At 40.9% G+C, this 25,710-nt stretch overlaps 2 protein-coding genes and 1 long non-coding RNA gene across 3 annotated transcripts in view; 2 read left to right on the top strand and 1 right to left on the bottom strand.

The window, feature by feature from the left end:
* Positions 1 to 7,904: 7,904 nt before the first annotated feature.
* Positions 7,905 to 25,710, bottom strand: part of topbp1 (DNA topoisomerase II binding protein 1) — a 72,176-nt gene continuing 54,370 nt past the window's right edge. The window contains exons 22-28 of the mRNA XM_042067545.1: positions 21,567 to 21,706; positions 21,239 to 21,344; positions 20,359 to 20,522; positions 19,606 to 19,734; positions 19,315 to 19,404; positions 13,179 to 13,340; positions 7,905 to 8,162 (exon numbers count right to left, since the gene is read on the bottom strand). Of these exons, the coding sequence (XP_041923479.1) occupies positions 8,013 to 8,162; positions 13,179 to 13,340; positions 19,315 to 19,404; positions 19,606 to 19,734; positions 20,359 to 20,522; positions 21,239 to 21,344; positions 21,567 to 21,706 (941 nt within the window). The 3' untranslated portion in view covers positions 7,905 to 8,012. The remainder of the gene's footprint in view (positions 8,163 to 13,178; positions 13,341 to 19,314; positions 19,405 to 19,605; positions 19,735 to 20,358; positions 20,523 to 21,238; positions 21,345 to 21,566; positions 21,707 to 25,710) is intronic.
* Positions 15,571 to 18,085, top strand: LOC121688149. Its single transcript, XM_042067546.1, has 4 exons — positions 15,571 to 17,317; positions 17,505 to 17,568; positions 17,886 to 17,936; positions 18,039 to 18,085. Exons 1-4 carry the CDS (start codon positions 16,620 to 16,622, stop codon positions 18,054 to 18,056), a joined length of 831 nt encoding a protein of 276 aa, XP_041923480.1. The 5' UTR covers positions 15,571 to 16,619; the 3' UTR covers positions 18,057 to 18,085.
* Positions 23,487 to 24,679, top strand: LOC121688151. The gene is made up of 2 exons (XR_006024517.1): positions 23,487 to 23,612; positions 24,136 to 24,679. It is a non-coding gene; the product is annotated as an uncharacterized LOC121688151 (long non-coding RNA).

Genomic DNA, 25,710 nt, shown 5'->3' with positions numbered 1-25,710 from the left:
GGGGTTAGGGAGTTTGAAAGACATGTTTAAGAAATTGTGCGACAAGCAAAAATTGTGTGTGTAAGCAGTTGAAAAAAACTGTAATACCTATGTGTATGTGTCACGTCTGCCCACAGGTTCTCTACCGGCCACGCCCGCTTTGAACTCTCCTTTCACTCACATTCACCGCTTCAATTCCCCTGATTACTGATCAAAGTCACCTGTGCCCCTTCGACTCCTATATACTCCTCCTTCGACTCCTTTCCTCACACCAGTACTGTCTCAGAATTCTCTCGCATGAGTCTCCAGCTGTTCCTGGTTTGTCTCCAGTTTTTTTTCCTTTCTTCAGTTAAATGCTGATCTTTTGAGCTTTGACCTTTTGGATTTTGATGAACAGTTTTTGAACATTTATGTCCTGTGTTTTTGGACTTCCTGTTCCCAAACATGTTTTTTGCATCTTTTTGCCCTGGTGATCTCCTGTGTTTTTGGATGCCTAGTTTTTGCTACCATCTCCTGTTGTGCTATACCCTGGAAAATCCAAAGTTCTCGCAAGAGCACAATTTGAATTGTCTCTGCGAGACACTCTGGTAATGAGTAATGATGCATGTTACTTTTGCCACGTGTATCACGGGGAGCCAATCACATCGGTGTATCTGATATAGGAGGGCCAGAGGCGAGCTAAACAGATGACGGTCATAGTGTTATCCAGTTGCGTCACAGTCCGGAATCAGTCAGTAAACATTGGTTGTATTGTGTTATCCAATTGCGTGCAGTGAGATTTTCAAATGCACGCTTGGTGCCACCAAGCCATTACATTATTCATGGCCAGACCCTTAATCCTTTTAGATTACCAGGGTCTGGAATCTCCAGGCTAGTTGTGCTACATTCCGTCATTCAAATTAAAACTAAGTCTGCTGATTCAACCATGTCCTCTGTTTCTAAGTCTGAGTCCTTTGACAGTATGACTGCACTAACTCTAGAATCCTTGGTAAAAACTGAGATAGCATAAAGACTGACAAATGTAAGGTATGAAAAGTGCACCTACCATCACACTTTGCCTTGGGATTCTGGTTCTGTGGGGGGAAAGTCAAATCAATTAAATCACACGCTGAGATCTTTAACATCGTTCTTCAGAAGACCAATTTAAAGGGTTTGATGAGGTAAATTACAACATAGACATGCTTTACGAAAGCAAACATCAAATTGACAACCTCTATTTTTCCGAGAGTACTCAAAGTCATTAATTTTTCTAGGTCTCTGTAGTTAAGTTGAATTTCATGTACTCAACTATGCTTAAAGCATGCTTTAAAAAGACAGAACTGTGCCGTTTTTGTTGTGCCATTATAACTTGGCATATGAATGGGTGTTAAGATATGAATATTTTTGCTTGATATAAAACTAGGCTATAAATCTTGAGCACAGTCCAGCATAGAACGCGAACCTGCAGTGCTAATGCTTGGAATGTTGCAAAAGTATGAAAAGGCCTACTTCAGAGCTATGTATCTGTACAGTAAACTGCTACAGTAAACTCTAGCAGGCCTTAAACTACTGGAAGCTTTGTGGATTTAAAGATTGTCCTAATGTGCTGTCTCTGCTATTGCTGCTTTTTTTCAGTATATCAAAAAACGACAGGTGTTCCGCCAAAAAAGCCATATATATCGTGAAACCGGCAGTGTTAAAACATTTTTTGATTGCATTGTTGTGTTTTGAGTACCTCCAAACCCCTGCAGCCACCCCCCCCCCCCCCCCCAGCACCTCCACCCCTGCCAACACAGTACTTGCTGAACAGAAACTCACTTCACTGCAGTGCGCCGTGTATTTAACATTATGCAAGCAGGTGTTGGTGACTATATAGTCGTTGCCAATCTCCATAACCACAGTGTTCAACATTCCTTCCTCATGGACCAGAACCGTTCTCTGGAAGAGCATGAGACATGTTTGTTATGTGAGAGCATTACACATGCAGAAACACAGAAAGTTCACATGCTTCAAAGAAAACTTTGGCAAGACAGAAACGATTTTTTTGTGGGCGGCAAAATGTAGGTTCACTATACTCCAAATGTATACTTGTACGGATAGGTTATGAGGATGCATGAGGAGGATGGGGATGGGGGGGGGGGGGGGGTAAGTAGAGGATTACGGTCTTTATATGCTGTATATTTGTGTATTTATCTACACGGCAGCACTGTTGCTCTATGTACAAATGTACTGTTGTTCTATGTACTATGTACAAATTTGTGAAAAATAAACATTGTAACAAACTAATAATGTAAAAGGTTTGGGTGGTATACACTACACAATCTCGAGGCTCCACAAAAATAATCTTCTTTCAGAAACCACAGTCAAGTATTTGCGTGAGTTTTGGCGGCAATTGGAGGAAGTAGTCTATCTGAGAGCAGGTTACAGGAAATACACATGTTTGTATGCTGCTGAGTCATCATGGGTCTGATGATTCCAACCAAGCAGACTGATAAAAAAAAATGTAGCCAAGTTGTTTCAGATAAAGGGATCAGATAAATAAATGAATGGACTTTCTCTGAGCTACAAGCCCCTCATACTATATGAAATTCATACCATAGATAAATGTAAGATCTCACAATAGCCTACATACTGGGAGGAACAACAATAAATCACTTAATTATCTTTCCATATCAAAGTTCAGATGATCTTTAATTAATGATCTTTTCTCATGGAGACAGAACCAAATTGATTTTAGTGAAGTAGAGGTCAACACGTATGTCCAAAGGGTAGGTAACGGCTCATCTTCACTCACATTTGCGTTCCAGTAGTGTGTGCAATTTATTCCTGGTGAGTGAGAAAGCCTAAACTTGACAGCATTGTTACCATGCCTCTCCACATAGCATTTCAAGTCTGCTGGTGCTACTTGATCAAACGTCAAGCTCAGACAAACTGCAAAATAACCTGAGACAAAACAGAGAAAAGAGAAGTTAAAATGAACATGTTTACTTCCTCAAACACAAGTTTGTCTGGGGGTGTATCCTAAGTCATGAATCCCTAGAGACAAATTCATTTTCGTATAGCCTAACCCAGGGGTGCCACTACCTACCACTCCACCGGGGCACAAGCCCCATAGCAGACATCTTAGGAATAGTTAACAGGATAAAAGAAAACAGATTCAAGAGAGAAGTTGGAAGTTTCTGAGATGAGATCATAGCAGAGATGTGGGGGTTTCTCCCCAGGGACAGTTTCAAAGTAGACTATGCCTATACTTGCAGGGTTTTTAAAGGTCTTAAATTGAATTTAGTCAAATTAAGGCCTTAAAAGTAGCCTATTGCATTTTGATTACAAATCTTGAATTTCATTCATTTACAGGTCTTGATTCAAAACACAGCTTTATTACTGAGTCGGGGGTAGGGACACAGACACAGAATATAGTAGCCTACATGCTAGGTAAGTCAAAAACACTCATACATTACACACACAGGGTTGGACACAGCCACACCGACACGAAGGTCACACAAGAGGTAGAACTAAAAAGGGATTCGCACTACACTAAAACACGTACATTTAAACAGTAATTAAAAGATAAAGTCACACACAATAACCTCCCAAAGTTCTCCCGACACCCCAGCCCCAAAGCACTGTGAGAAACACTAGCACGCACTCAGTCTTATGCACCGACGCTACATAGGCCTATGTGTGCAGGCGCAGGTGCGCGTCTGATATGTCAGCTGGAATAATGATATGACCAGGAAAGATGTCGTTTACCTTCTCCAACAAACATGCATATCTTATCATGCTTACTCTACTAGGCTATGCTAATAACTATCTATATAAGGCCTATATGACTTCTTCAAAACTGCCTGAAATTCAGGCTCAGAAATTGACTTTTGTTTTAAAGCAACGATGTCAGACAAGGTAGAATATGTTGCATGATTTTATGAAAGTACGATGTATTGCAACATCAGATGCAAGTCAAATTTGTAGAACGTATCAATGTTGCCGTTTTTGCATGCAAAGAAATATTCAAGCTCAGAAATTGATTTTGTTTTAAGTCAAGTCAAGTCACATTTATTTATAAAGCCAAGCGCATTTTTGTATGCAAAGTGTTAAGGCCTGAACCATGTCCTATTAATAAAAAAAAATAATGTCAACAGTAGGCTAGCCTTATGTAGCCTGTATGATATTATTTACTCCTTAAGCAGAAATTGTGTTTTGTGCAGATGGGTTAGCACAACCATAGCTTTCGGTGAACGGAGATGCAGAATTATCTAATTAATTTCTTTGCGCAACAGCCCATGTTCTGCGTTCACTCCAGCGAGGCTAGTGAATGTTTTTAAAAGCTGCCATAGGCTATTTTCTACGATATTTAAGTTACACTGTTTATACACATTAACCGTTTTAGATTAATGACAGAAGTAGGCCCAGGCTATACGCTCAAATTCTAAACAAACTTTTGAAGTCTAGCCTAACTTACCTCATTAAAACATGCTTGTAGGCCTAAAGGAAAGTCTCGATTCAAATCCTGCTTTCCATTTTTTCCCAGTGCAGTGGACTGGATTAGGCTATCCAGTCTCTATGCTATTTTCATGGACAGTTAGAGATAGGCCTACAGGAATCCTATACCTTGTTTTAAATTCCAGCCTTACTCCAGATCAGTTTGTCAATGTCACTATAGCGCAGACGCGCGAACACGTTAAATTGGCGCTCACAACGCCACTAAATTGTAGGCTGTCTATATTTGATGACACCAAATTAATTACTATTTCCTGATCGGAGTTAATTTGAGTTTCGGTCCGCGGTTCCATAGCATTAAAGTGTGGCGCAAATCATCAGACATGACGGAAGCATCGCGCATCATTTAAGTTTGCACCTCCGCGGACAAACGAACTTCGTCGACGTACGGCTCGTTGAGAATGAAACGCTGCATGAGCCAAATTGAAATAAATGCGAATTTATGATAAGCCTGTCAGTTCGACTGGCGACCCACACTTGGATAAGCAGGTTCCCCCGAGCAGTCTGCATTGCTACACTGAGGGCTTCTCTGTCTGCTGATGTTTTGCTCAAAGGTCCAGGCGGTCCACATATAGCCTTCATGCCATTTCAGCTGAAAATACTTTTCATTTGTTAGCCTACTTAATAAACGTATCTTTATTAGTGTCAACATTACAGTATTTAGGCTATGTTAATCCCAAGACACTCTAAGAAATGGCCGTAGGCCTACTTTTACAGTAAGCTACAGCACAGCAAAATCTATTCAAATTGCAGTCCGAGGGATATTGTCCATAAAACGTTGTTAAACTTAGCCTATAGGCTAGGATACATCATCACATATTTGGAGATGATTTGAAGTGGGCTCATATGCTTCCATAACGTATTGATGTAAGAAAGAGAAAATGTGGTAGCCTTAGGCCAGCCTATGGCATCTCTCATATCTCGCAGATAAAGTCCTGTTCTGCAGATGGTTATTACGCATAATAGTTTAAGCAACAATAGCAATAGCTTGTCACTAATAACGACACAAATAGACTAATGAATGTTCATTTAATGAAGTTTCAACATTGTACAGTTTTCCTACATGTATTCATGTTCCAACACAAGCTTACGTATCCATCATGTTCCAACAGAACAGATATGTAGGCTGCTTATAAAAAGGCAATTATTCTGATACATGTAAGTAAGTAGAGTGTGGCTACCCGACCCGAGCCGGTCGGGTCGGGTTCGGACAAATATTTAGAAATTGTAGTCGGGTTCGGTTCGGGTTCGGACACATGGGGGCGATATGCATTGGAAGCTTTACATTTAAATTTCTTATTATGTTGGGTAACCAACAGGTCTGCTTTACATGGTGCAAACGTTTGTTTTTTGAAAATAAAGTAAAATGTAAAAAAGACCTAAATAGAATAGCTTTCTTCCTGTGTGCAAGATTTGTTTATCGTGACAACGCATTTCAGGCATGCCGCCTGAAATTCACACGCGTTGTCACGTCTCACGACTACATAAACAAAGGTTATGCACATCGCACATATGCACATAAGCACAGTCTTGGGTGACGTTAAAAAAAGTTGTTAGCCTATCAGGAGATTTTAAGATTATTTGCGTTGCATACTGTGGTAAAGACATAGGCTACCGGTAGGTTATAAGGTCGTCTCGTTCAACTGGATGAGGATTTCCTCGAGTTGCCCCAATTAACGTCGATGCTGCATATGGATCAGTGACAGAGGCACTGTAGTTTCAACGACTGTTGCAGTTCATTTTTAAGACTTTTCGTCAATGGTAAGACAAGCATTCTATTTAGGCTATGCTTGCTTGGGCCTCTTGTGTTAATGTGCGCTGTGACCTGCGTGCGTGCACGCTCATCTGATTCTGTCTGTTCTGACACTCTATAAGTAAGGCGGGTGTTATGACGTTCGGTTGGTTGATCAGATGGACGGTCGGAAGGTTTTAGGCACGATTCCCGCGCCATACAAATTAAGCATGCTCTGGAAACAGAACGCGTGTGTAGCCAAGGGCACACACAGAAACAAGTGTAGGCTACGGTTCTGCTGGTGGGGCCAGCAGGATGATAGTCTCCTACTTAAAAATGAACAGCTAGGTAACACGAAGGGCTTCGAGACTGTGGGCACACTAATGAGTGGGCTAGGCTATGGAGGTTAAATTGTAATAAATATATTATATATAGCTTAGGCTAGCCTTTGTTTAATTGGAATCCGAGTAGCCTACAAGTAAAGACAGATCACCTGTGCAGATAAAAATAGGCTAGCTTGAAGAAGGCAACTAAGGCTACCATATCACGGAATAGAGGAGCTATGGACAATAGTACTTCTGCACGACGGCGCACGGCCAGGACACTTTCAAAGCTTGGCTTCTCTACAAAATCCTTAGAGACTCCTAAATCGTAACAGCTCACTGGTAAGTTACAGGATGCGCTAGTAGAGCACACGTACCGTATCATTAGGAGCCAAAACTCCTCATAATTGAAACTCGAGCGAACATATGAAAAAGACAAACATCATGACTAATTATATATAGTCGAACATAATCAACAAAAAATAACTAAACGAACAAAAGGTTACAGAAATAGTAAATGAAAAATGCCCCTTGCCTTTAAAAGTTCTCATTAACACTTACAAATTTGAAGTGGATTCCAGACAGCCATAACCGGGTCCATTCAGCAACGTGACAGCAAGGGAAGAGAGGGAAATGGTGCGCTAACAGCATTTGATTTGGGAGGCAGGGCGGGGTGTCTAACAGCAAAATTAGTTACGGGCGTACACAACTCGCTTTGGATTCAGTGACATGTTGACACACGTGTATCCTTTTAGTTAGTTTGTATACAAATCGTTGGCTTTTGGATTATTTCTCACATCTCACATTTCTCGTCTTTCTCACTTCCAAATTCTAGTAGACTATTATCATCAAAACGATTTAATGATAAACGATACAAAATAACGCAAAAGGGAGTCTAGGAGAGGAAGTGAAAACTCCATAATAGATTTGAGTTATTTCACAATTTCTGGTCAGTAAACTTTACACACATTCCAGAAACAAATTTCACTTAAGGAGAATGCTAATGCCTGAAACTGAGAGGGTCCACGCTAGAACTGGTTATTATTTAATTGGATTAATTTAAGATTAAACTTTAGATTAAAGTTAACTTTGTGTAAAACAACTTCGTTCAATTTAAAAGTGAATAATTACATTATTATTATTATTATTATTATTATTATTATTATTATATCTTAACTATAGAAAGGCTACCATGCAATGGTTTTGGCTAGACCATAAAAAGGTTCCTGAGATATTTAGGCGTTTAGAGTGCAGTCCTTAACATTTGTGAATATTAATTAATTAAAAATTAATCAAAAGAACATTTCCAGTACATTTTCTAGAATAAGGACTTCTGACCCTACTGACTTAACTTACTGTCTCAATTTCAAGAGGCATTTGACAATATCTGATCATATCAGTAATATATGACAATTTATTTATTCATGAAAATAATTAAAAACATTAAATTACAATGCAGTGTTGTAAAGTCCAGTTCACGTCAGAATAAAACATGTCTGTAGTTATTCAAGCGTGTTATCCCTTCGGCTCTTCTTTAACGCGTTGCCGTTGCTGGAGACTTTGCGCTTGCGTGAGGGAGTGTCCGGTCCCACGTCTGCTCCAGCTGGGCCAGCCCCAGGCAAGTAGTACAGCTCCATCGGAGGGGACGGTTCCTAGGTCAAAAGTGTGTTATGATTTCATTATGACTGATTCAGGGATGTGATCGGCAAAGGTCAAAAAAGCAGAAAAATATACGTAGCTCTGAGTGACCATAGTTTTGGGATGAGTCAGTAACATATAGCCTATTTCTTCATAACGTTGAGTTAGTAAAAGGGCTCAATGTCCTGTGAATTAATAACTAGATGAAATGTGTTACTGTTTGCTGTTAGATGCAAGCTTGCTTGCTAAGGGCGTGATCATAGACAGTAAAAGATAGGTTGTGAATTCAGGCAATTCAGAGAATTTCACCATTTTAGGGGCAAGGCCACTTGGCCTTCAGTTGGGCATATTTGGTGGGGGGCACAAAGGCCACATGTCAGGGCACCAAGGCCAAAGTTAACTATACAGTAGTAGGCTATAAAAATGAACAAAGTGTAGTTGTATTTAGCCTATTCAAAGCAGTAGACCAGAATCATCTGATCATCTAATATTTACAGATATCTAGGCTATATTTAACATTTATTTTATATTATGAAATGCCTGTTATGAAATCATGTTTTGAACAATTTAAGCACAGTGCAGCTTTAAGAAACTCAAATAGCCGCATGCTTAGCATTTTGTGATCATTAACCCATTTAATCCCAAATTTTTCCCAGACTTGAATATATCAAAATCATGTGTCTTGAGTAACCCTTTGAAGTAATCAATTACTATTTTTTCAAATTTTCCTGAAAAAGTGGGTGAAAAGGAGTGTTTTATGCTTGGTCACAATATAACAGCAAACAACATAGTCCGATTTTAGGGATTTTCACACATTTCATTGTGCAATCATCTAATTTTCAATAAATTCCAGTCAGAGATGATAAGGGGACATTGTCCCAGGTCTGTTCTTTACTTTTAATCTTGTATCAGAACACAATACTCAACATTGCCTCTGCAATTCTCTATTATATCATAAGTGTGCCGATTTTTACATAGAAGAGGCATTATATCACACTATTATGACTAGGCCCTATAATGTAAACAACACCACCCTACAATACAACAACAACCACAAATGTTACAAAAAGTGATGTTGTTTGTTTATTATTGTATTATTTAATTTTATAATTCATTATTTAATTAATTAATTAATTAATTAATTACACAACAGATTGTCCTGCAAGTCTACTGCCATACTTCCAATGCCATTAATTGCCTTTCCATTGGACCAGCAATTGGTCTCCTTTGCTCAGTGGTATTGTTAAGGTAAATGAAGTGAACCTATGTTACCTGGTCCCTATGCTCCAAAGGCCTTATATTCATAAGGCCCTATGTTCCCAGTGTCCTATGTATCCTGGGACCTATGCACATTTGGGTACCTATTATGTGCTTTATAAAGCTGGAGGACCCTGGGAACATACAATGTTTGACCTGGGGAACACAGGACCCCTGTCCATGATCCAATCACATATAAAACTATACTATATAAGGAGCATAGGAGCCTGGTCTGACCTCAGTTATTGGCCTAATCTAGTGTCAAGAGGGGTGTGATATCCACTATATTGCTAAATTTGATTAATTTTACTACTGCATTAAGTAAGGTTCTAAATGCATAATAGGAAACATTCTGTAATTTGGACATACAATAGTGTGAGAGCAGATTCTTGAGACACTTGATCTTTATTTTTGATCACATGAAGCTTTGCTTCTGGTTTGTCTGACTGGTCCCTGTGGCAGAGGCCCTTTACTGTACATAAGTGGAGGGGTATTGTTGGGAAAAGGGGTGGGGAATAAATTTTCTGGTAAGGTTGTTCATATCTACTGCAAGACTCTGCATACATTCAGCCAATATGCCTTCAACAGGCTGACTGGCAAGTTGATTATACCCCCCACCACCTTGTTTATGTGACATTATGTAATATAATAGGCAATAAGTATAATGATTTACTGTTTTTCAGGTGTGACTGCAAAATCTGGGCAGTCAGTTAGATCTGATATGTGCAGGAAGTGACTGAAAATGAAATGAAAATAAAGAACAGCTGAGAAAATCATATATTACAATAGCTATGTATAATAGTGTGGTATAATGGATTTTCTATGTAAAAATTGGCACACTTAGAATATAATAGAGAATTTCAGAGGCCATGTTAAGAAATGCCAAGTGATACAAATTTAATAGTAAAGAACAGACCTGGGACAATGTCCCCATATCATCTCTGAATGGAATTTAGTGGAAATTAGATGATTGTACAATGAAATGTGTGAAAATCCCTAAAATCGACTATGTTGTTTCCCAAAGGTCACAATTGTGACCGTCATCATGTTCACTCATGCTATGAGAACGCTGAACAAAGTTCATATATTTCAATTGCATCCCTCCATACTAGACACCTTAAAGATGATGTGTACCAAAAATCTTTGTCCTATGTTTACATAAACATACTTTTCTAAGCTTTAGTTTGGGAGCTTTTGGGTGGACATTTTCTGGTCAGGGTGCAACCAAAACATAAGCAGCTCTGGCCATGTGACAAATTACACTACACTTCTGGAACAGCTAACTGTACAGGGGACTGCTTTACACCTTTGTGTTTGGTAAGGTCTGCTGTTTATTCTGATATATGGTTTGTCATGTGTCGAACAAAGGGTTCGTGAAGTATTCCACCGAGATGAATGGATAGGGAGATGGGCACAGAACCTTATGTAGAATTTATGATTAAATTGAATCATATTATTTACTTTTCTCGCGAACCGTTCACCACAGCAATTAGCGGCTAACATCATTTAAAAGCTGAGAAAAAGCTCTTCTATCACGTGATGTGATACTTGTGATGTCTGTGTGATGAGTAGGCTTCATCGGGAGTAGTTCAACTGAGAAGAATGGGTGAATTTGGACGCACTTTCTTTCTTGCCATGCGCTGTCACTTTCTCCACTGCGTAAAAGACTAAATTAATATGCGCTGTGAATGCTAAGATTATTTTGACAGGTCATAGGCTAAATAAAAATCGCTATTAGTCGGACGCAAAGCAGAATATTGAAAGAAGGGGGCACCAAGGCCACAGTGGCCTCTAAACCTCTGATTTTCAAAGGGGCATCACAGCCAACCAAAGGGGCAACGACGTGGCCACCGTGGAATTCCTACACTGGGCGTGATGCCAGTAGGGGTTAAGTCATCAAGAGACCTCAGACTTCAGACAAACTTCTCTCTGTATGACGAAACGCCGGTTGTTAGTGATTGGTTCAAAGCGGTTCAGAGGACCTCCAATGATTTTAAACCTCAAACTGTGCCCTCACACCCGCAAATAAACTTTTGCCTATGAATCTAAGCCAGACTCTCTGCGAAGTCAGAGAATCTAGTATCCAGGCTATTCAGGTGAACGGCTGGAAAAAACGTGAAATGACAAGATGTTAACTAAACAATTTAGTAGGCCTAAGGTAGACAAGCTTAGTGGTTAAAACTATGAAAACCAGTAATGTTACGCTAGTCTGTCACAGCTAACTTCAGACGTGCCCTCTTGCAAGTGCGACTCGGCCCATCACCCACTCCGCTTGGCCCGGCCCGTGGTGGAGATGGAACTCCCTCCTCAGCACGGTGGTCAGTCACTCTTTCTAATGTTTTTGACCTGGCGTGTGGTCTCCCCTTAGTAGAAAGGTGGACTCATCCAGCATTGTCTGGCGAAAACGCACCTGCGGCAACTTTTTCATTTTCCCCTTCAGTACCTGAGAAGTGTTGCCTGTAAAGTTAAGTTTAGGGGAAGTGACATAGCGAGACCTGGCGAGACTGCCACCTAGTGATAAACCCACGAAAATAAATGGCTTGGATTTGACCTGACGTGCATGCGTCACTGATTCGACCCTAAGCGGCAACCATCAATAGCCGTTATGATAAAATGTCCAGATTGTGCGTTTCCATGAGTTTTCGCCATCTATTTCAGTTCTATTCATCTTAGAGTTCCCAAAATTGCACATAAAGCCCTCCTTACACTGACAGACTTTGGAAAGATTTGCAAAGATTTGGAAAAGATTTTTGAAAGACTACAGTCTCAGACCCTCTCACATCTAAAGACAAGTAGTAGAGTTTTAAGTCACAGACTATGATTTTGCAATGACTAGGGATCTTGCAGGGTCACTATTTACAAGACTGCAACTAGATTCCTTTAAACATGAACTGAAATGATAGTCTCAAAGTCGTATTTTCGTGTTTCTGCAGCATTGTTTCATGCGTGACATCCCTAACCGATAGAGTTGTTCGGTCACGTGGAAGAGCCGACTAAATATGTATAAGAAATGACAAATACAGTATTATAAGAATAACAAATAATCATATAGGCTACAGATGTCCCCTTCCTGTTTGGTGTTGGAGAGGGAGAGGTCACTATTGGTTTTTATAGTTCACGTCACTATTTGCATGAGCCACGACTAGACAGACTTGCGATAATATCAAACATATTTGATATTGTCGTAATGGCAAAACTAGAAAAGGACTGACTCCGACTGACTTAAAACCGCTAAGATTGGCACCTTACACTTAACGATCTAGTTGACGGGAGCGCGCCGCGATTTCCCGTGATTTCTGTCCGGAAATTTAGTCGCCGACTGTGAAAACAGACCAAAATCGTACAATGTAAGGCCGCCATAAGGTGTGTTAGAGTATCTATTTTCGTAATGCAATCCATCCATAGTAAGGCTGCACAATTAATGGAAAATATCTACCGGTAATTGCGATTTTTTTTAATGACAGACATTGCATTTGCGATATGATGTTTGAATGTCAATGAGCTGATTCAGTTCAATATTCCAAATGACTCAATTTGTGCCACCCCTGATTGGTGAGCACGCCCGGTATAAAAAGCACAGCACCCCCCCGACCAACTGAGAAGCTCACCAATCAGAATTTCTGTGCCCCTCATGCACTATGCACACCCACAAACCAGCAGTGGCATAGTCAATGAGGATGAAATGACTATAAAAGTCAGAAATGTGACGAAATTAACTGCATCCCTAATCCATATTTACACTTCCATGTGGGATTTACACCTCCTGTACCCACCTGCATGAGGTAGTCTGCAATGTACTCGGGCTTCAGGCAGCAGACTCCGTGGGCTTGGGCCTCGCTCACATCCACGCGGAAATCCCCAGGCTTCAGCCGACTGAAATCTGCAAAGAGGTGTGTGGTTCCCCTGTACAGTGAGGGAGAGGGGCTAGCCACTACCTGCGGAACAGAGGGAGAGTAAAGAACAAAAAGAGTAAGAGCAAACAGCAAAAGTGTTTGTTTTACAACCCCAAGACAGAAAAAAGTTTAGACATGGTGTAAAATGCTAATTAAAACAGAATCTGGCAATCTGCAAATCTCGTAAAACCATATAAAGGACAAAAAGGACATAGGTGAAAACGACAAATTTGACTATTTCAAGAAAATACAGATGCATTTTGAATTTCATACCAGCAACACGTTTCAAAAATGTTGTGACAGGGGCAACAAAATGTTCTAAAAGTTATGTAATGGATCATTCCAAGTGAAAACAGCCAAAATCGGGGTATCATGTACATGGTGGTACAATGGCAGATTTTGCTGAAAAGTGGTGAAAATATGTCTTATGTTACCAAACGAGGGAATCTGAAGTTTCAGCTCAAACGGTTTGCCCGTGGCGTCCATTTGAATTTCGGGTGCCATCATGGGCGGACTGGCCATCTGGCATACCAGGCATTTTCCCGGTGGGCCGTGGTGCTATTTGGGCCGCCAGTCTCGAGTCTGACACTTTTTTATATATTATTTCTGATCGGCCCATACATCCAAACAGTTGATCAGCGGCCCGATTGACATTGGGCTGGCCCAATCACATCGTTAAGCACCAAGCCCTTTCACTTTGGTCCTGCCAGCGTAATGCATTAAAAAAAAAAAAAAATAGTCAGCGCAAGAGTTTGTATTATAACCATCGGCCCTTGACACACGCTCTGCGGCCCATAGGTTATTTTCTTCACTGACGTAGACAAGGCTCATCTCGCCCACTTCCCCTCTTTTGCGCCGGTAACGTAATGTGTTAGGATTTTCGAAGATGGAGAGAAAACGGAAAGGAGGTGCAGAGAAACTGCAAGACAAAAAGAAGCTGGCTCTTCAAGCCAATGCAGCCAAATGCGCAAAAATTTCTGATATGTTTGCCACGGCAGGGCCTTCATCAGCTGTGGTGGCCGATGACAGTGGTGGCGGTGACGACATTGAACAGGGACATGCAGTAAAACTTGCGGTAAGCCAAGTGTTCTGAAAGCAGTCCAGCAGCTGGACTGCTTTCAGAACACTTGTAATGAGTAAAGCAACCCAACCCCTTGGTGCATCTGATAAAATGATAAAATGTCAATAACATTTTTTGGGCTAATGTTTTATGTCCAGGTTAGTTTGTATTTTAGTTAGTTTACTAGTAATGCCTGTATACGCAGATATTTATAACTCTGCAACTGCCTGCTGCTACTCTGTGGGGTGAGGCTAGCCTACTTGGGGAAGGCTACTTTTTAGGTCTGGAAAAAAATGAGTTTGGTGAAGTTTTTATGTAGCCTAGGGTTAGGCTGGCTAAAGACAATGTAGCCTAGGCTATAGTGAAAGAAAATCACTCTTTTTAAAATGGCATCATTTTGTTCATTGACATGTTATGCCATTGCAGCTGTGTGTCTGTTAAACAGAGAATCCAATACTTGTGGACCTGACTGCTGTGTTAGTGAGAGTCAAGAGAGAGTCGGCGAGAGAGAGGAATGTGTCAGTGAAAGAGAGGAGAGTAGGCCTATCTGCGAAAGTGAGGAGAGAGTCGACGAGAGTGAGGAGAGCAGAGAGCAGGAGGACAGATTACTTTGCCCGTCCTGAGCCTTCCATGTTACAGAGATTTTTGGATCACCACCCACAACAAAATGCCAAAAATCCAGTAGTGCAAAGGGTATTCACCAGTAAAAATGGAACAAACAGTAGGTGGCTCACATATTGTGATAGACGTCACGCATTGTTTTGTTTTGTGTGTATGGCTTTTGGGAAGATCAGTGACACAAGCATATTTATTACTGGAATGTCTGATTGGAGGCATGTGCACCAGCGCGCAGAAGAGCATGAAAAGAGTAGTGCACACCGAATCTGTGGCGCAGCTTTTTCACTAAGGTGCTCCAATGCAGATATCAGCAGCATATTTGCTGGTAATCAGCTGTCTGCTCATAGGGAACAGGTCAGAAAGAGACGTCGGGTATTGGAGCGTGTCGTGGATGTGGTTAAAGTGATAGGGAGGAGGGGGCTGAGCTACAGGCATAAAGAACATGAGACAGCCTACACACTGAGTGATGACACAATTGACCATGGGAACTTTTTGGAGCTCATCCTTTTATTAGGAAAATATGATGTCTGCCTAAAAGAACACCTTGACAATTGTACTGAAAAGAGCAAACAAATACACAAATCCAGTGGAACACGAGGTCGAGGTTCTCTTATCACCCTGCTCTCTAAAACTACAGTTATTGATACAATTGGAAATCTCATTCAAAACTGCATTTCAATTGAAGTACAGGAAGCTGGAATGTTCTCCATTCAGCTGGACACTACACAGTACATCACCTCTCATGATCAGTGTTCAATCATTTTAAGATATGTTACTGACACTGTACACGAGAGGCTTGTTGCCTTAGTGAGGTGTGAGGCATCCACTGGGCAATACTTTTTGAACTTGATCACAGATGTCTTGGACCATCTGAAGCTAAACAAAGACATGTGCATAGGAAATTCCACAGATGGGGCGGCAAATATGCAAGGCCGTTATAAAGGATTTTCAGCACCGATGACCTCTCAGTCACCCACTCATGTCCATGTCTGGTGCTATGCACATGTTCTGAATCTTGTGCTGTCTGACACAACGCAAATTGTAATTGAAAGTGGATCACTGTTCAGTCTACTGAATGACATTGCAGTCTTCATTAAGGACTCCTATCAAAGGGTCAGTCTGTGGGAGAACCAATCACAAGATAAAAGCCACAGACGCCTCTCTCCAATTGGGGAGACAAGGTGGTGACCCAAAAATGCTCTCAAAAAAGTGTTTGGACATTTTGGGAAACCACAGAATGGTTTGTTCACAGATGCGGTCCTGACACTGGCAGCCATAGAACGCAAAGATCATGAAAAAGTTACTGTACGTGCCAAAGCATGTGGTTATAAAGAGGGTCTCTTGAAATATGAGACCATATTAACAGCTCAGATATTCCTGAGAGTATTTGAGCTAACAACACCCCTGTCTAAATACCTCCAGACAGAAGGCATTGATATCCTTTCGGCCCATCGTATGGTGATTGCCACGCAAGAGGGCCTGAAAAGCCTTACCAGAGATTTTAAAAGTGTGAAAGCAGCTGCAGACACCTTTGTGCAATGGACAAATGAGAATATTGAGAAAAGAGAGGAAGAAACTGATGTTGAAGTTGAGAGTGCATTGCCACAGAAAAGAGGAAAGAAAAAAAAAACAGAGTGGGAGAAATGGCTCAAGATGAGCCTCTAATGGATGCTGAGAGAGCATTTGAAGTCAATGTCCACAATAGAATTCTAGACACTGCTCTTGAGGCCATTCATAGAAGGTTTTTGACACATGGCACTCTTTTCGCCGATTTGGCATGGTTGGACCCGAGGAGCTTTGAACAGATTCGGACAACTACTCTTCCCAACAATGCTTTGGTCTTGAGCAGATGTCTGGTGAAATTCGACAGTAGTGCAACAGTGGACAATCTTCAATCAGAGCTGAAATGTTTAGCAGGACAGTGGAACAGACTGAAAGCATCCCATCTTGAGGATTACATGACCAGAACAGTGGAAGATGGAGCTGAAGGACAAGAAGAGGAAACAGATATTGTGGATAAAACCTGTGCCTCCTGTAAAAATTGCCCACTGTGCTGCTATCAGATTCTCAAGCGGCTCAACATGCTCTCAGATGCCCATCATCTCCTTGGGCTTGCTTATAAGTTCTTGCTGACCCTTTCCCTGACCCAGGTGGCCTGTGAAAGAACATTCTCTACCCTCAAGTTAATCAAAAGCAGACTTAGGAGCAACCTGTCAGCAAGCAAGCTGGAGGCCTTTATGTTGATGGCCACTGAGAAAGACATCCTCATGGCATTGGACACAGACACAGTCATAGATACGGTGGCTGAGAAGAGTGAATCACAGAAAGCTGCTCTTGTAAGGTAATACAGTGAGAGGAACTTTAATTGATTATCATTGATTGTGAAAATATTCATTGCAATGTAACAGTTGTCTTATGATTCCTACAAGCCTGAACCTCTCCTCTTTGACAGGATTCCAACACTTTAACACTGACTATTCTCTCTCTCTCTTTCTCTCTCTCTCCATCTCTCTCACACACACACATAGGATGCCTTCACTTGTTTGTTGTAGGAGGAGTTCTTCAGGGGATGACTTGCATCCCTTTTCCTTGGTAAGTTCATGTAATGTAATGCAAAAGACACAGATGATTCTCTCATTCTCTTTCTATTGGTCGCACACATACAGGATGATGTCTTCTTTTTTAAGGATTTGCTCAAGGAGTTCACAGGCCTTCATAAATCAGCACTGCTTTGTTTGGAAAACACTGATAATCAAATCAATCAACTATGTCTATTATTTCTCTTTCTCTCTCCCTCATTCATGTATCATCATCCCTCTTAGGTTTTCAGTTTCTACACTGCTATTTTTATCTTGAAGACTGACCAATAATTAAATCTCTCGCTCTCTCTCTCAAACATACATACACAGAGTTCAAAGTTCATTGAGGAGTTCAGCTACATTCATCCTTTTGGGGACTGGGTAAGTTCACAATTTATTGAGTATTACTCTTGGAAGAGTTAGCATAGATCTGATCCATCATTTCTGATTTATATTCTTTCTCTTCCTCCCTGAAACACATAGGTACACCGAATAGGATGAATTCTGCTTAAAGATCCATTACTGTGGTGGAGTATACTTTTTTGTAGTGTTAATAAATTACACTTTTTGGAAGTATTTATGTGTCCACTCCTACTGATTCCCGTTAACTCATTGCATGGCTTAAGGTATGTGGTTTTAAAGAGTTACACAGTGGGTATACACATTCAAGAGACCAAAAAGACCGAAAATGTGTGCGTTATCGAATGAGGGGCCGGTCTGGTCCGAAATCTGGTCTGTAGCCTGTACTACACAATTCTGGAGGCAGAATCAACATTCCTTACTGTTTGGGTGAGAGGTGGGTCACCAAAGTCCTAAAAAATGTTGACGGCATGTGTGATTTTTCACTTTTTGGGTGGCCTTAGCACCACAAGGAATGATCATATTTATTCTAAACAGGATTATTTGTTATATGTGGGAACCTTGCTCTTGCCAAAATGAATTTGAAGGGTATGGTACCACTGGTGGGGGTTTTATGGGGGTCCAAAAACCCTCTCCGGCAGAGGTGACTCTTTTGGAACCCCATATTTGGACCCCCAAATGACCATGTGGGCACTTGATGATCCTAATGGGATTTATACCAGATAAAGATATATATTTGTTCTTTCTTTTAATGAAATAACATTTTTGACTATGAAGCTCCATAATATGAATTTTATTCTTCATAATGCACCATTTTGGACATTGTTTCCAGAAGTCTGGAATGTAGATCAGGGAGAATTTAGTGATGATAAAGCATGAAAATAGTGGAAATAACTTAGTATTATGCTCAGTGATGGCAAGCAATGAAATACTGAGACTGTCACGGATTAACCCCTTATCCCCCATGAAAGAGACCCGCCATCAAACTTTTAAAGAACTAAATAACAAGAATGTTACATAGTGTAAGAGTTTTTCCTTGCTGCTGTCACTCTCCAAATAAAATTTAATTGAAAATTGAATTGAATAGTGTCTTTAACTATTATCCAAGAAATTGTGGAAGCAGTGGCATAATTTTGTCATGGTTTGTTTTGGTCAAGTTTGAATTGGCGAGCACTGCGTCCATAGATGTCTGGCACACTGACACAACAAATGATATGTTGGAATGGCACCCAACAGGGGATCTGTCTTTGGTCCGATGGCCATGTAAGGATGTTGTTGACACACTTCATGAATTTAGGCAAAAGCTAAATAGAGGATAGGCAAAAAGACAAATGAGAAAACTCCATAGTAGACAGACAGATTCAGCTGCATTTACAAGAGACTCAGATGGGGATCTAACCTTGGCCCCTCCAGATTGTAGCAGCCTCCTGAAGCCGGCCTCTCTCGTCTGGTCAATGTTCAGCATCACGACCCAACCACTGAACGCACCCTGAACGCAAATACAAACACAAAGGACTTTACCCAACAAATACACAACTTAAAGTTAGGGTAGTATTTTTTTATTAATTAAAAAAGTAAATCAATGCTGCTCTGGCATATTTCTAGCTTTTGGCACGTCACTTCATTAGTAAGTCATAGAATAAATTATGTAGGTGCACTTTTCACCCGTCTATACTGGTGGTGTATGTACCTCCGTGCCATCTGTATCTTGCAGGGCTCTCCTCCAACGCATGGCAGAGACGGCCAGCCTCCTCTGCTGGGAGGGGATGGAGGGCAACGCATCCAGAATGGAGCTGCTACCCCACTCATACTCATCCTCCTGCAAAACACACACACACACACACACACACATCAATCTGTAAACTCACAGCAACACAGAAGCATACATGATCGGGTCTGTGGTGCCAAGTGGATGACAGTCATAGACTCCCCCCGGATGGGACACCGCACTAGCCTAGAAATCTAGACGCACCCTAGCGGCAGCTAATGCAATTTGCAGCCAGGGTACTCTAGCAACTCTCCGTTGGCTTGCGAGCTGGAAAAACCAAACTTCGGTCAGGCCAATCACATTGTGTATGGTCGTTGGACGGGCTTAACAAACTGACGGCAGAGTTGCGACGGTTCCGCTTGAATTCCCTGCTACTTGAAAACAAAGAAGGTGGATGCTGCTGCTGGTGAACAGCACGACTTAAGCTTTTTTTTTTTTAAGTTGCCAAAAGTTTAATCAACTAGCAAACTAGCTCAGCTGGTGGGAAAACACATGGGACTCATGAGTTGTAGCACGATCCAATTGCGTGCAGAGGGAATTTGAAAGACAACCGTTTATCCCGCCCCTCGGACTGAGCACTGCCAATGGTGAGAGTATTGGCTTTCACTTCACATAACACATACTCAAATGTGTATACCAATCAAACTCATCTCTGTTCCTCTCCCACTTACTAACCTGAATGAAGCGTCCCTCTGCTCGGCACGCCTCTAGGTATGAGCGGTGGAGGATCCACTTCCCCGCTGCCATGGCTGCCAGGTACTTCTCGTTACGCAGCGGATGACCTACAATTATGTGTGTGCAGCTGAGATCGAAACTCTGGCGTTCCAGCACCACACCACCTATAGCATGAAAAAGATCAGAGGAGAAATGCGCGGTTGAGGGTGTAGGAAGATCAAACACATTGATCACTGTCACTTCTGCCTTTCATTTCTAATTTTAGTGGATAGGGGTGTAACAATAGTCAATTCAGAATTCAGTTTGATGCACGATTCAGGGTTCACAATACACTCACCTATATAAACAATGTATATAAACTCACATATTAAACAATGTATATAAACCCACCTATTAAACAATGTATATAAACTCACCTATTAAACAATGTAAGGCTAAACAATAAAAGAGCAATACATTTTGAATTGCGAAATGCCACGGTCATGCAACGTCCATATTAAGACGTTAAGACTGCTCCTGTAAACAATTCCCAATCTAGCTTAGTCTGTAGGCCTAATGGTTGATTATTAACTGGGGTGATATTAAATTATAAATATGAAAACTGACATGTTTTTATGGTCTTGGTCTCGACTCGGTCTCGAATCCTAAAGGACTCGGTCTCGACTCGGACTTGCTTCCTCAAAGACTCGGTCTTGACTCGGACTCGACTGTATTTGGAAACCAACAGACTCTGTCTCGACTCGGTCTCGACCCTTCAAAGACTCGGTCTTGACTCGGACTCGGCATAGGCGGTCTCGTCCCCATCACTAACTGCTACAATAGATTTTCATGTCATGTTTCTGAAAAATACAGATAAACTTGAGATGCTAAGAGGACATACCCAGCTCCTCTATAAGGGCGCTGTAGTCGATGCGCTCCTGGGGGTTGAGGGAGGACAGCTGGAAGCGAGGGATCTTCTTCTCAGGCTCCTGCTCCTCTTCTTCGGGCTGAGACCAGAAAACATGTGCTCAGAGTGGAAGACCTAGATGTTTCAATTTTAATTGACTGATTGCACCCTGGTAATTAAGCATGATTAGCTAGTTGGGGAATATGTTCCTAAAATAGATGGAAGATGTGGATTGTGAATGGGTAACACTGAATGACTGTTCTTGAATGATGCTTACATCATGTGTGGGTGTGTGAGTGTGTGTTATGGGGGGTTGCATTACCAGAGGTGGCGCAGCAGGTGCTTTAGAGATGGGCAGGGCAATGCTGGGGCCTTTAGGCGTACGGACTTGGGGTTCAGCGGGCTCTCTGGGTGGACTCTTGCTCCTGAGTCCAAGCTGTTGCTCAATGACTTCACAGGCCGCTGAGGGGCAGACCAGAGATCACAGTTCAGCAGCCGTAAATGATGGGAAAAAAGAGAACAAATAGCTCAACACAATACAAGGGAAATCAAGTTCCTCTGAGTCAAACTACAACTAAGTCAAAGTCATATATATATATATATATATATCACATTTCCAATCTTTCCATTAGTAAGTAGAAAGCCCCTCAATAAAGCTACTGATTACTAATGGAAAGATTGTGTTGTTCGTATTCAAACAACTACAACATGTCATGACACGTGAGATGACACAGGGGATTTTGGGTGACATCCCCTCAGTAAAGCTACTGATTACTAATGGAAAGATTGTGTTGTTCGTATTCAAACAACTAAAACAAATCCTCCTGTGTGACCTTTAGTGATGCAGCTGTCTGATGACATTGCAGTGTTTCCTGCCACAATATCAACACTGACCGCCACACAATAATTTTCTCTGTTGTACTAATTAAATTAGATAAAAGCTAAGTGTTGTTCGTATTCAAACAACTACAACATGTCAGGACATGTGTGATGACAAAGGGGATTTTGGGTGACATCCGTTGTTGTGTCACTGACGTGCCATCTGTTGGGCATGTGAGTGCCTTTCATTCCTAAATTCCAACACCTCATATGCAGAGGGCCTGTCCTTACCACCCATTACTCAACCATGACGTAATGTTAACTGGGCGTCTCATGGGTTAAAAACGTTCTCTGACTTCTTCATTAATGACTCAGACTCTTTCAAGTCATTCAAGGACATTTCTTTGTAGTTTCTAATTCCAAAACCAGACTTCTTTAGTGTATTTACAAGTCACTCAAATTATTACTTCACTGTTTAAAAAGCAGCCATTCAGATTACATATTACAGAGCTTGAGAAATTAATTAATTTTACAACAGTAAATCAGGTCTTCCTAAATCATCTATACAGCTCTAATGTTGAACTCATGCACAAGCAGATATTCCAGCTGATTTAAGTCTGGTTTAAGTGAACAAGAAGCAGATGCGGTTAACTCGGGTTAGTAGAATAGCTTCAGCCTCATGTTAAAGTTGATGCTACTTCAGACAGGCTTAATCATGTTGGTTGTTATGTTGGTTGCTAGGTTGTCATTTCGAGAATGGTTGCTAGGCTTTTGCTTGGGTACATTAGGTGGTTGCTAGGTTGTTGCTAGGGTACTTATGGTGGTTGTTATGCTGGTTGCTAGGTTAATCATGTCAGTTGATATGTTGGTTGCTAAGTAGGTGGTGGTTTAATATAGCTGTCTGGAGACATAGCTGATGACAACTGACAGTTGGAATGGGTGAAGTTGTTATGGTGGTTGCTAGGTTGACATTATTGTGGTGGTTGCCATGCTGTTGCTAGGTTAGTTGTGGTGGTTGCTCAAAGTCAAAGTCAAAGTCAAAGTCAGCTTTATTGTCAATTTCTTCACATGTTCCAGACATACAAAGAGATCGAAATTACGTTTCTCACTATCCCATGGTGAAGACAAGACATATTTTACCAATTTAAGTCCACAGACAAACATAACATTCAACTAAACAAAAAAGTGAAATAGGAAAGGAAAAAAGAAATTGTAACACTGGTGAAATTGGAGAAGATAGTCGTTTGAAATGCTGAAACATAATTTGATCTTTTACTATTTTATTTTTGTCTTCTGCTTGTTGGAACATAGTATCAATAGGCACATTCAAGATGAACTCTAACTGAGTCCATCTGACTGACAAGATCTGCCGGTTCAAATTGAAGGAGCATAAGACCACAGCAGAAGAAGTTGAACAAATCAGCAAGCAATAGTCTTTTTAAAGACTTTTTCCATCTCCACCTTCCCTTGTGCGGCAGTCTTTGCCACAGAAATACTCAGACTCCCATCTCCCATCCTGTCTTCCCTTGCTGTGCTGCAGACTTTTCAGGTATGTCATCTTAATTATTTTTACTGCTAGACCAGCTATGCTGCTTGCTTACACTTTTTTGGTTACACAAACATGTAAATTGTGTTTTTATTGACGTTGAAGAAAAATAGCTACTTCACTGATTTGGTGTAGACCTACTGTAACTTATGGAGGCTAGTTGACTTGCAGGTTGCTTGTCTTGATGGCAGAATGCCTACCATATCGGCATTGACAACTACAAACTTTTTCTTTTTATTAAAAGTAACCATCATATCACATAACCATAACAATCAACCATCACATAAGTCCTGTTTTTTTCTTTAAACCATAAAAGATGACTACAATCGAATGTTCAGCTGCCTACAAAATATGCTCCTGCTCTGCATAATATACTGCTGTGCTGAATTTTGTATTAGTTTTCTTTGTTCACTTCACTTAATTCATCATACATCACTAAAACCAACCTATGTTGCTGTGTGTGTTGCTGCTTATTTTTGGAAGTGTTTAACGTGTGTTGTTTTTTTCTTCTTTGTTTGCCTTTTAGGCTTGTTCCAGACCAGCCCTGTCAGAGTGGTGTCTGCGTGTCACTTGTGACGCTGCCTGTCATCGTCTGCACACCCTGCACTACATTGCACTGCACTCATATACAACAGAACCCACTAACGCCTACCTGCAAACATATCTACGACAAGAACCAAACACTTGCTGAGAACATATCTGACTGCACATACTATACTCTGAACCCTTTTGATTGAAACCGCCTTTGAGATTGAAACCGCCTTTGAGATTGAAACCGCCTTTGAAACTGAATCCTTTTCTGAATACTACTCTGCATCATATTGAGACTCTGAATATCACTCTGAACCAGCAAACCCACTCTAAACATACCTGCAGACATATTTCTGACAAGAATTGACCACTTTCTGATCACGCATACCTTGCTACTATATATTTCAATAATACCTGTCAAAGTTGTCTTTGCTGTTATACCTACTTTTAGACCTGGGCTGTGCTGCAAGACTGAATCTGAGCTGTGTGAGGACTTCGAGATTCCATCCTAGTTCTGCATAAAACTGATCATCTCAAGAGCTTCCTCTCATTCTTCACCAGTGTCATCAAGTGTTACCTCTACGTAGCCATTCCAGTGCCATATTCAGAATTGCCACTGATAAACAAAATACGCATTAAGATAAAATTGAGGATAATTTCAGAATTTAATCAATAATTAAATTAAAGTAAATATTGTGTGTGAAGGTGAAATTTGTCATTTTGTACTTTTGACAGCCAGCTTGTTATTTATTGGGTGTCAAACATATTCTAATAATTTTGTTTTAATTCTTTGCTTAGCAACATTTCATTTTTGGGCCCACTATTTATTGTAATAAACCACTGAAATAAATACTAGTGTTTGGATATTGAGTTAATTAACATTCAATCTCATCTAACTGTTTTTGTATACTCAGATTAAGTTGATTAAGTAACCTGTGAGTAGAACAGTAAGTGCTGTTGTATAATCTGATAAACAATAATTTGTACAACCCATATTAGACGTAACTAAACTTGACCAGTAGACTATATTAAGCAAAGATTGTAGCATTTTGAAACATGCCAAGGAAAGGCCGTCGCTCAGAGGCTCAAAAGAGACGTTGGCGTAAGTTGGACCTCTCTGAAGTTGAACCACATCAGTCTTCATTAGACCAGAGTGACTTGAATGAGAGAGAACATGTAAATGAGGTAACTAGTGTTTTCCGCATGAACATGGAGCAGAGAGCCATCACATGTGTTCAAGCAACTCATAGCCAACGTGATGTAAGGTATGGGAATAACAGTAACAAGCAGTGCACCTGCAATTCCCTGGTATTTCTGGCAACTCTCCATTACAGAACTGAGCTCAACAGTGATGATCTTGACTACGTTTTGCAAAAAGGTAACTTGATGTACAGTGAAGCACTGGTAAGGTTGAGCGCGAGAGGCAAGGAAGCACCCGACCACTTGGCTCTTGATGAATTACCTGATAGTGTTGAGATCTATGGACAGATGTATCATATTGAAAAGTGCCCGTCACGGTTTGGTTATCTAAGGCAAGATGGACCTGATGGTGTGGACTTCCTACAGCTCT

The sequence above is a fragment of the Alosa sapidissima genome, chromosome 17, assembly GCF_018492685.1.
Source record: "Alosa sapidissima isolate fAloSap1 chromosome 17, fAloSap1.pri, whole genome shotgun sequence".
NCBI lineage: Eukaryota > Metazoa > Chordata > Actinopteri > Clupeiformes > Clupeidae > Alosa > Alosa sapidissima.
This window is presented reverse-complemented; position numbering and strand designations above follow the sequence as displayed.

Coding starts and splice junctions, on each gene's coding strand:
- LOC121688149 (XM_042067546.1), top strand. CDS start 16,620: ATGGCTCAAGATGAGCCTCTAATGGATGCTGAGAGAGCATTTGAAGTC. Junction 17,318..17,504: donor CAGAAAGCTGCTCTTGTAAG/GTAATACAGTGA, acceptor ACACACACATAG/GATGCCTTCACTTGTTTGTT. Junction 17,569..17,885: donor ACTTGCATCCCTTTTCCTTG/GTAAGTTCATGT, acceptor ATACATACACAG/AGTTCAAAGTTCATTGAGGA.